This window comes from Tinamus guttatus, unplaced genomic scaffold (assembly GCF_059628265.1).
Source record: "Tinamus guttatus ecotype Peru unplaced genomic scaffold, ASM5962826v1 Tinamus_guttatus_pri_ptg000470l, whole genome shotgun sequence".
Taxonomy (NCBI): domain Eukaryota; kingdom Metazoa; phylum Chordata; class Aves; order Tinamiformes; family Tinamidae; genus Tinamus; species Tinamus guttatus.
The window spans coordinates 2,436,464-2,448,060 of NW_028289004.1; the positions used below are offsets into that span (position 1 = coordinate 2,436,464).

At 39.3% G+C, this 11,597-nt stretch overlaps 1 protein-coding gene across 1 annotated transcript; it reads right to left on the bottom strand.

Moving 5' to 3' along the window:
* Window positions 1–1,018: 1,018 nt before the first annotated feature.
* Window positions 1,019–11,548, bottom strand: SMPX (small muscle protein X-linked). The gene is made up of 4 exons (XM_088532713.1): window positions 11,436–11,548; window positions 8,813–8,872; window positions 3,794–3,880; window positions 1,019–1,159 (listed from the first exon to the last, which is right to left on the bottom strand). The coding sequence occupies exons 2-4, from the start codon at window positions 8,849–8,851 to the stop codon at window positions 1,019–1,021; spliced, it is 267 nt and encodes an 88-aa protein (XP_088388839.1). The 5' UTR covers window positions 8,852–8,872; window positions 11,436–11,548.
* Between the last annotated feature and the right edge of the window lie 49 nt (window positions 11,549–11,597).

Genomic DNA, 11,597 nt, shown 5'->3' on the forward strand with positions numbered 1-11,597 from the left:
ACTCTTTTACTCAGCCTAAATCTTCTGCCTCTCTTCATGATAAAAAGGTAGACACAATTGGCACTTCAGGTGACTACTAAGTGACACAAATATCTTTTTCTTTTTGTAGCTAGGTTGTTGTACTGCCACTTATCTGCACAGCCAAAGTTTCACTGTTACTGCCTAATGGATCTTCACTGACTCAGGCTTTTCAAAGAGAATTAGACAATGAATTCATTGCTGGAAATGACCATTAATTGTTTCAAGGTTCAGAACGTAGGACAACAGAGGTTTTTAGGCCTTGCGTGAAATCAAATGAAAATAATTCTGCAATCTGCAGTGAATTGCTACATATTTTAAGAAAAAAAATAAAAAGAAGAGAAAAGGTGAGATATGTGGCACTTGTCATAGACCAGTGGCTCAACCCATAGGTGTCTGATGCAGTCTGCAATGCCCAAGGATCACTGCCTGGTCTCCAGCTGCCTCTCTGCAGGAGCACAGATGTTCCCCCATGCAGTATGTGCTTGGTCACTGTGAGCACCACTAGGCACATTTGGGTTGTCATGTGCATGGAACCATTAGCATGTCAGTTCTGAACTGCAGAAGTAAAATGAAGATCAAATCTTCAAACTTTAATATTCTAAAGGCGCTTTTTAAAAATACTGACCTACTTGTCCACCACTGTAATAAATTTCTTTGCAGTTTGTATGTACAAATAAAAGTCCTGTATTCATTAAAACTGCAGCTTGTGCTCATGAAGCAAAAAGCTTAAACTGGCTTCAATAGCCATAGTAGCTAAATACATTTTGCTGAAGGGGAGAGTGGGTTCCTTCATGCTCTGGGTTTGAAAGAATACAGAATTCTAAGGATTATGACCTTTTCTTCTACAAATTACATTTTATCTTGGAAGTACAGGGTACAGTTTCAGGTCCTCTGGAGTCACTGGAAAGCCATCCTTTGACAAAGAAAATTTGTGGATCAACCTGCTTTCCTTAGAGCCATGCAGGAAACATCTCTTTTACTCACCCGCTTGTTTCAACTACTGTTCAGCTCTGGGGACAAACTTCAGCTCACTCTTAATGTTCTGAATCTCTGATAAGTTGACAGCAGGGCCTGGAAGTTTCTTAGCTCCTGGGAGATGTTTCTTGTCTTTCTCCTCCTCTGTGGAAGCAGGAACACCCTGCACAAAACGAAACCAGTCACCTCACTGCTACCATAGAAATCTCTTGAGCATGAACATAGGTTGCTTACTTGGGAAACACAAATGGATTTTTTCACACTAAATGCAGTCACAACCGCAAAGGTGCAAGGAAGGGAGAATGGGTGGACTGTCGGATTGTTGGTTGTTGCCTTAAGATGTGCAAGCATGTTCTGAAAGGAAAATCAGAAGATACTTGCTGCAGAAAGTCTGGATCTTTTTGAGGGCAGAAATTTACAGTGCCATACAATTAGCAGGGAGTTAATTGAGTGGAGTATTAAAGGCAACACTCAGGTCTTTTATTTTATGAGATAAAAAAGCAGAGAGATCAATTAATCTTTTACAGAGTCTCACAGTTGTTGGCTGGTTGTGGAGGGATAATGTCGTGCAACTCTGCAGCTTTGCAAACCAGTTACCATTGTAGGTTATGGATGCCAAAATCTCCACCCAAGTTCAGCTTGAAATTATGTTTATTTTTTTCTTAACACCAGTCATAAGACCAGAAGGATTTCTATTATTTAACATTTGATTTATGGTAGTGTCTAAAGGCAGTTCTGCTGACACTGGAAAAAATGCATGCTAAATAACAGTTGTTATACAATAGAGGTCATCTCAACTAGTCTTCTGATGGACCACAGTATTTCACTGCTGGTACTTGCTGATTTGTGCTGCAGCTCCATGGTGAGGTGAGAAATGTATTTCAGACCATTTCTATTCTAGACTGAGCAATGTTTTGAAGGTGTCGTTTTCCAGTAAGGAGGTTAAGATTTATCTAGCCTATTCCGCATTTTTTAAAGGAATATATGCAAAGTTAAAGGATAGTAAAATAGTTTTCTTGCACGGCTTGGTAATCTGAATAATCAGGAAAACCAACCAACCTGGAAACCCCATTCTTTTAATTAACACACAGCAGATTCACAATTAAATACTGCTTCAAGCCCCCTACTACACCATTCCTTCGTATAGGACAAATGGTGTGAACTTTGGCCATATTTTGGAGATCTTACACTCTATAAATTCATGTTAGCTTTCTGCTCTACTCTCACATCTGTGGGAATTAAAACCATGCCCCTGCATATGCTCCCCACTGCAGCTGCACTGCAATGTGTGAAGAATGACTTAGATATGTGGCAAGGATAAGCAAACACATGCAAGGAAATGCTTTGACTGAACAAGGAGTGTTGTTTTCTGAAATTCCTGCCTCCCCCTTATTAAGGGGAATTACAAGATGAAGCAACCGAAAAGACAATTGTGCTGGTAGCATCTGTATTCTATTTCTTTTTAAAGATCCTATTCTGTAATCTTTACTCCCATTTGTTTGGTTGAATATTGGCTATAAAATCCCAGAAATTTTCATCCCATAATGTCTATATCATATAAAGTATTCACACAATTGAAAAGCAAGGCAATATTCAATTACCCAACCAAATCTAATTATCAGCACTAGTCATTTATTCTATTTCTCAAATACTACCAGACTTCACACATACCATATTAGTTTCTGCTTAATAACATGCAATCTTTCAGCATTTTAATTACTGCAGAATATGTTTTGATATCTTTCCAGGGGAAAAAGCCACAATATGTGTTCAAGGTCACTTTGTACACTCTTTCTTCAAAATATATCTTCTTAAGAAAATAGTTTAATCCGTCTGGTTTTGATCTCTCCAGAAATTTTCTCGGTAAACAGGCTATTTATAAGAAGTACATTCAAATTCAGAAAAAAAAAAAAGAAAAACTGTCTTATTTAGACAGCAAAGGAAGAAATAGTTGTTGTGTACCTGAGATGGCACGTGTTAAGTGTTGTAACAGGTGGGAAGAAGATGGTGATTGGTACGAAATTAATCTGGCTGTTCCTGAGATGAGGATGAATCACCAGCACAGTTGCTCCATGCCTGGAGTGAAGAGGCTAATCACCACGGCCCCTTCATGGTCTTTGGGGCTCTGCTCTGTGCTGGGCTCGGCTTCCCTCCAAGCCCGACTGTCCAGCTTTGTGCGCAGGGCTGAGCCTTGCCAGAGCCGGCCTGGGCGCACGGGCCGGGTTCAACGCTCCTAAACTAAGGTAACTGGGCAAGCAACTCTGAGCCCCCATGCTAGTTTGGGGGTGTACTTGAGTTGGAGTATCCTCCTAGCTTGTTTCTCCACAGTTGGTTTTGGTTCTTATTTATTATGAAGTTCATGGCGAATAGGATGCTTTAATATCATTCAGAATATTGTTAACCTGTAACAACAAACTACACAGGGCCGCAGGCAGTGAAGGATTCTTCAAATGCCTTGCTGTATCTTCTGTATTTCATTAACTCCAGTCTAGATAAATATTGTTGGTTAAACCCTGGCTCTCCTTACTCACAGTAGTCACCATCCTGTTATTAAAGTAGAGCTAAGCATCCTTGAAATGGTTTAAATTGCTATACATGTCCTGACTTCAGAAACAGAACTATGTATATACAAAGTGTTTTGTAGGTGGCTAGTTATTTCCATGAGTCATTCGTGTAGGAATAGCTGTGGTACTTAGGACTGGTAAATTGTGCTATAAAATTGATTTAAATGGCTTTCATACCTAAACTTTAGGGATTCTCCACCCCTCCAAAGAAGCCAAAAAATGTGTTTTCTTACCTCCTCCACTTCAGGTGTAAATTCTTTTCTTTTATGAGGGTGACCTGCACCAGGTCGAAATGCTCCCATTGGGATGTTAATATTAGCCTGTGAGAAGAAAATTATCATATATATACTAGTGACTGATAAATAAATGCAGAGTTAGTAATTGACAAAACCAAGAGTATAGACATGATCATAGTTTCTGAGCACTTACGCCTTCAATGTATGCATCACCACAACACTCCAGGGGAAAGGGAAGTGCTTTCAATTCCCCTTTGAAGATACAAAGTGAAAAAAAAAAAAAAACAAAGCTACCTAGAAAGTTTTTGAAGTTCTGCATTTTAGTCCAATGCTTCTTGATTTCACTGGATATTAAATAAGTGAGTTCTAGACAGCAAAGTGTCTTTAGGGATTCAGATCCTATTTCATATAGTCATGGCCAAACAGAAAACAAGTAGCAGAATGAAGATTTAAGTATAAATTCCCCAAGTCCCTCAGCAGCACCAAAACCACTGGAACACTCTTCCTCAGCAGTGACACCAATTTGGACTTCATTTAATATCAGAAGCCATTAGGAATTAAAATTGTATTGAGCCATCTTAAGCCAGTCGTTGTTTAAAATGTGATTTCATGGGCAAAATTCACTCCCAGGGACTACGAAGTGCAAATCACGTTGTCCTAGCGCTGCATCTCTCCACTGTAGAGAGGGTCCCTCGGTGGGAAAAGGCAGCTCCAGCTCCAGCTGGGTTTTGCCCGGCTTTCTCTGCCCCACCTGCACAGAGGTCACTGGTCAAAGCAAGCTGACCCTGCTCAAAAACCTGACAGGTCATCAGAGCTCTGAGTCTTAACACTCCTTCTCCAAAACGGTACCTGTACAACTGAATGGGTTTCATTTCTTGTCTTTGTGGGAGATCAGCCAGCCAGTAGCCATAGCAAGAACGGCTTTCGGAAAGGTATCTCCAAAGTAAATATTTTTGACAAAAGGAGTAACAGAAAAACATCACTTATAAAAGAGCAGTTAACATATCTATTTCCTGATGTGACCTAGATTGGATTATTTTAAAAGTCAAATGGCATGATCAACTAAATGCACAATTTATCCTATTCTTATCTCATGATCTCAGAAGAGAAACTGCTCCTAGGAAATGTCATCAAAATATCATGACTCCCACTTGTGAAACCAGCGGGTGAATTGATCATGTTATTGAGTGGAAACAGAGAAATTTCAAACAGTGAGCTGTTTTATTGTAGTTTGCAATCTGACTGATTTGCGTAAAACGAAGATGAATAACTTTATCCTTCTGTTTAAATCATGGTCCTGCAGTTCGTACACCACGTTGAGCAACCACAATAAAAACAGCTCCTGTTTTTTTACTAACAACAAATGTCCTGAAAGCTGTTATCAAACACTAACAAAATCAAGACACTATTTGCTGAGAAATATGCACCTTTCCTTTTATCCTCCCTCCCCCCGCCCCCAGTATTAATGCAAGGTGATGTAGCTATTTCAGCGGGCCTGGCTATTATCTGTAAGACCAAGTATTTAATAGACAATCTAGGTATTCGTTTCATATGCTCTTTCACTGCACATTAGCTTAGGTACTGTGAACCCTTTCATCTGCACTTATTAAATTCCCCAGAGATGGGACATTCTCAGCATCACAGTACTTAACCCATTAGCTCATTTTCCTGTGGAAAAAAACAGCTTTGCTATTCTTAATTTACTCCTCTCACCAGCCAGGCTCTGCACACTGACTCAGCTACTTTTCCTGGAATAAGAAACTTTTATTCACCTTACAGCTAGTTGTACAAGTTGCGCAAGTTTGCAGACTTGAGCCATTAAAGTTATTTCTGAGAGACATCTCCCTCTGGGTGCTCTTTCTGAACTGAGCCTCTCCATCCCCTTGGAGTGAAGTTGTGGAGGTCAGTCTCCCACAGCCACCCACAGCATGACAACAAAATGTAATTCTGAAACTTGTTCCTTGCATTTCCTGCAGTGATTGACGGACCAACTGTGACTAAAAAGGGTCCAGCAAACAAAAATGACCCACTAAGTGACAGACTGGTAATTAAATTAAATTAAATAAGCCATTCTTTGGTCCACTTCAGCGTTTTCACAGCAATCTCCATCACGCTCAAGCAGTTTAAAGTATTTTGTCTGTTTACTGTTTGTAAGTGCATTCACTCAAGAGTTTGGACAGATGTATGCACCTACTAAATATTAGCTAAACATTAAGCCTTTAAAACATAATTTAACACTATCTAGATCTGATAACACATGATACATGATAAAATATTTCCAGTATGAGATAAAGCTATGACTAATTTCCTAACAGTTCCCCCAAAGAGATAACAGAGTCCTGAGCACTAACTCTCCCTCTTAACCCAGTGCTCCTCCTTCCCCACAGATCAGTAGCCACGTCATGGTGAATACTGCGCCAAACCTTGCAGGCAAGTGGAGCTTTGAGAAGCCCGGGTTGTGCTGAGACCAGCACACACCTTCAGTTCTGATTTTAAAATCCTCACTGTCATTTTCGTCACCTCTCCACTCGGACGAAGGTACAAATCCCAGTGACCGCTCTCTCCTTCCTAATCCAGCTAAATAGGTTTTGTGTTGTTGTTCCAGACTTCTGAAGCTGTAAATTATAATTGCTTTACACCTGCAGATTTTGTAAAGGTTGTTTTTGGTTTTAATTATTAATAGTTATTAGCTATTAAAATTATCGGATTTGCATTTTCCTTTGGGTTTTGGATAGTGTCTACCACATTTTGGATGTCCCTGCAGTTTTTATGAGTGGAAATGATTATTTTTGTACTAAGATCTTCCTGAATGGATGGAAGGAAAATTATTTGTCAGTGTGAAATACAATTTATATATAGATTGCTGGCTTGACTCCATTAAAGGGTGTTTAGGGATATGTGTACATCCTTCCTTCTGTTTAACAGATAAGGTATCTATATTAGGAGCACTGCACCCCATATTACAAGCTGCCATGCATAAGTTTAGGACTCCTCCAGATAAATTCTTCACAGCATCACAGCCATTCCTAACCATCCAGAACACAGACTGAGCAGGGGGAAACCTGCTTGAGCTGAATGCCCAAAGTATGGAAAACAGTGAACTACAGATAGTTCTGAACACAACTCAGAGAAAGCAAAGTAGCCCCTCACCCTTATTTGTGGGGCAAGAGGAGAGTGGTGTCTGTAGGGAAAACAACTGTCAGGTAGAGCTAAACACACCCTTTACATCCTGATGTGGAGAGGGCTCTGGTGTTGTGTGAGCAGCAACAAATATCACCAGGGCTTAATACTGCTTTGGTCATTCGTCAAGCAGGAGCCACTGCTGGGATCCAGTTACTCCCCTTGAGTGACTCCAGTCACTTCCCCATGCTTGTATCTGGTGCCTCTTGGCATGGAAGATTTCAGTGTGTATCTCCTAGGGTCAGAAGGAAGCCACTTGCGGCACAGAAGTACCCTGAGACACCTCAGCCCATGAGGATTCATTGTATTTCCATTGCTGTGGCACGATGTGTATTAGCCGGGGAGAGGGATGCAGGTCCTCCTGCAATAACACATTATGGCAAAGGAGTGTAATATATGAATCATGAGGTACAAAAGCAATCTGACGTTTTGTGTCATGTTTCTGAGAATGTTTAAAGTATAATAGGCATATTCAAGTGCAAGCTTCCCTGCTGGAGAAACCTCTGACACAGAGCTTAACAAGGAATTTATTTTAAAGTCTGTGAAGTATTTTATTTTCCAATGAAAAAGTTTTCATTGAAAAAAATATATACTTTTACTAGTAAACAGTGCTTAAACTTAATGCTTTAAAACTACCTTTTTAAATGGATAAACTAGAAGCTTTTTTTTACATTTAGAAGTTGGAAAGTCATCACAAATCTGAAAAAGGAGTCAATATCTACTTCTTTATGGAAAAAAGTAAACCAAACTCATTCCTTAGAAACTAGTTGTATGTGTCCATGAACCTCAGATGTATACTGTACATACTTATGCATTATAAATTACCTAATTTTTCAGTAGTCAAACAAATGTTTCCAAAACAGTGTATGAGGGATGACATTTTAAACTGAGTGAAATCAATGATACACTTTCATGAAATTTCAAAAGAATTGTAACGCAATGGATGCATGCCTGTTCCAGTACACTTTATGATTACAACCAGAATTAGCACTTATACAGTGCAGTGCTGTCTGGCATACTAGTTAATTAATCTTCTTGATATCCCAATCCATTAAATTGATATTATCTTGGGGGTAAGAGAGGGAAGATCTGACTTCAGAAATTCTGTTTTGTGATTCTTATGTAATTTCAAGGGAACTTGCACTCCTGGTAAAATTGGATCACAGGTGCAGGTAGCAAAAACATGGTAAAATTCAGGAGTTATTGTGTCCTTTTGACAAGAAGCAGTGGTAAGAAAGATGAGCTTAATCCACTGTTTAGCTTTTTCAAATTGATGCTGGGAAAGTCGCCCAACTGTTCTTTTTACAAAAGTATACCAACCAACTGCATCCATATGAGCATACACCATTGGAGGGGACATACAATTTTTTTTTTAATCAAAACAGTCACATTTTATTTTGGCTATATATTTCTTACAAAAGAGATGTAGACATGAAAAATCTTAATAGACATGCCATCCTTTTAGCCTAAAGTTGCAGAAAAATTATATTAATTGTAAGGAAAGTCCAACAGTTGCAAGAGTAAGTTTTGCATAATAAGTCATAATGCTGACTAGCTATGCTTATTTCATCCACAAACAGACATAACTAACATGGGAGAGACCATATAAGCAAGCAAGCCATTAAACGACCTAACTGCCCCATTCTTTTGTCAGCTCAGATTATAGGACAATCCTCAGGTGAACATTTTGGAGCACTTTCACATCTACCAAGCTTTTTCACATTAAAGAAATGAGCATTTCTGTGCTGTTTTATGCAAAGAGAATGCAGTTTGTCGAGCAACAGAGGTTGAGGTTTGTTATTTTCTTATAGTAGGAACATAAATACTGTCTCTTACCTGAATGGCCTTGACATGTGATGCTGGTTGTTTTGACATTTTTACGAGAGAGTCGTATCCCTGCAAGCAAAATGGGAAAGTGTTACAGGCTATGACATTCTGATAGCTAGGGGAGATAAGCTAGAACTTAACCCATGCCGCTTCTTGACCGGCTTCCATTTCATCTGCCTGTCTCCTGTTTCCGGCTCAGTTTCAGAGTTGCTTAGTTATTCCTCCCGCATACCCAAAGGGGACAGAACACCTGAGCTTCCCCAATTAATCTTTCATAGCCACAAATGGAGCTAGGCCTTTCACATTAAAAACAATAATGGGTAAAGATAAGGAATCTTTCAAATATTAATAGCATTGTAAAATGAGCGAGAATTCAAGGAAATAGGTGAGGATAAACAATGTACGACTATTTCTGTCACACTATGCATTTGAAAATTATTAGAACTCTAAACCTTCTTTCAAAAGAAATAACTCACAAAATATATTGAAAAATGCAGACATAACCATCTTCTCACTCACAGATCCTTGAAAATCTCTAATCTGTATAGAATGAAAATGACTACGATGATTAAGTTCTCCTTGACAGATGCAAGGGCACAAACTAGCTTCTCCTCAAAGCTCCATGTCATAGATTCAGCAATTTTCTTTAGCAATAAGATAAAAAATAACAATTGTTTCACAACACTTTATGCAGGTAAAAATACAGAGTGCTATAGAATTAATATACAATAACAAAGGCAAACACCCCCACGTCAAAGGGTCCCTTAAAGGTCAAATGAAAAGCAAGCACAAAACTTTACAGCAGCTTAACTGAAATATCCCCTTGGCCTTTTACTGTCTTCCACCGAGATTTAAGACTTAAAGTGAACTAGCCTCTCACTAAAGACTGGATATCTAACCTATCTCACTATAATGAAAAACCAGATGGTAATATTAAAGGATGAAAAATAAGTATACCTTTACCAAAGGATTAACTGATGACGACACAGCATATTTTGGCTACAACATTTTACCTGAGATGAAAAAGATGCCTGAGAAAGAATGGCGTAGAAGAGAAGAGCAGAAATATACTGAGAAATCAAATGTGGATCAAGGGTTTTGTTACAGAAAGGTACACTGCAGCAGTGTTAAAGATGAGTATAGATCCCTTCCTTGTAGTTTGGCTTCAGCCTGGAATATCAGTGTGAAATGGTATCACTCCAGCTGCATTGAAGATGTGCCCTTGCCTATTCTCAGCTTTGCACAAGAGCTTGAAAGCTGTATATGATTCTGGAGGACTTAAAGCCAAAATGATCTGCCATTAGAGGTCCCTCTATGCTTGCATCTCAGCTGCAAAGTGTGCTGTCCGAACCACTGCAGGGTAAGGCAGAGGGCTCTTCACAGGTGCCTTCAGGTCTAAATGGGTTCAGCTAAATCAGTAAATCAGCACAAAATCCCACCCTATGAAACCAAACCCACATAGTTACAGTGAGTTTTACATTGCAGCAATAACTTAAACAGCTTAAGCAATTTCAGGATTCAGTTCTGGGGCTGACATCCCAGCCAGTGATGTTCGTGACAAAACTGTGGATTTCAAAAAGCCAAAAAAAATCATCTGAAGTATTTATTGAGCTCTCTTTCATAAAATTGCTAATATGCATAGCAAAAAGCATTTTCTCATGATTTCTACATTGCTTATACTCATGCACTGTGCTCTCAATCAGTGGCTGTATTCCTAGGTGAAACACAGAACAATCCCCCAGTTTATTGGAGAGAGAGGATTCATAATACAGAGAAGTTTTTTTTCTTCTTCTTTCCAATCAGATTGATTTATCTTTTCCTCTTCCATTCATCTTTTCCTCTTTCTAATCAGAATGAAAAATGGAAAAAAAAACACAGGAAACGACCATAAAACATTTTAAAACGCACTGGTTCTGCTTTATAAACACTGTCACAAAGAAATCCAAGCTAAGATTTCTACAATGTGCTTAGTACTCCTCCATCTCCTGTGTTTATACATTTCAGTAAGCTGATACACGCTTCTTTTGCCACTTACAGCTATATGGGCTAGGATTTACATTGAATCTCTCTGCTTCAAAACAAGCACAGTGCTGTCATTCCTCAGTGAGCTGCTGGGAGCTCGCGCGAAGGCTGTGTTCGAAATGATTGCAATCAGACACTGGTTCCTAAAGACAGATGTATGATACAATGGTGTAGGACTCCTTTAGGAGGAGGTGATTTTCCTACCGGTTCATGCTGTCCTCATTATTGCCACAGAAATCAGGACAACAGCACGCTACTGAGTAAAAATAGACAATCTTCCCTGGCTCTGTTCCCTTCTCGCCATTTCCTGAGATTCCCTCTAGAACAGCACTGCCCATCAATCACAGCAAAATAAACCGCAGATTACTAGTATACTTATTACTTCATTTTTATAAATACCTTTTCTCTTTCACCATGTCTCAGAGGGAGTCAAGCGCACTACGCTGCTTACATTATTTCTGGCGTCCCAAACACTTCTGCAAACTTGAAGAAATTACTCCTCACCTTACCCTCTGCTTCAGAATTTCACACGTTCACACTGTCAGAAACGCACACATGCAGAGCCTTATTCCCCAGGGTCTTTTTGGCCTCCCCACACCTTAGCTCTTACCTTTTATGGTCTGCATGCAGAGCCAAACTTAGAAAGCAAAGGCAACGCTATTTCAGATTGGAGCTATTTAATGCTGGACTTCCAATACAAATGTGCTCGCTTTCCCTACTTCATAGTGGAAATGCTCATGAACAGGACTACTTGACAGATTGAAAGAAATCA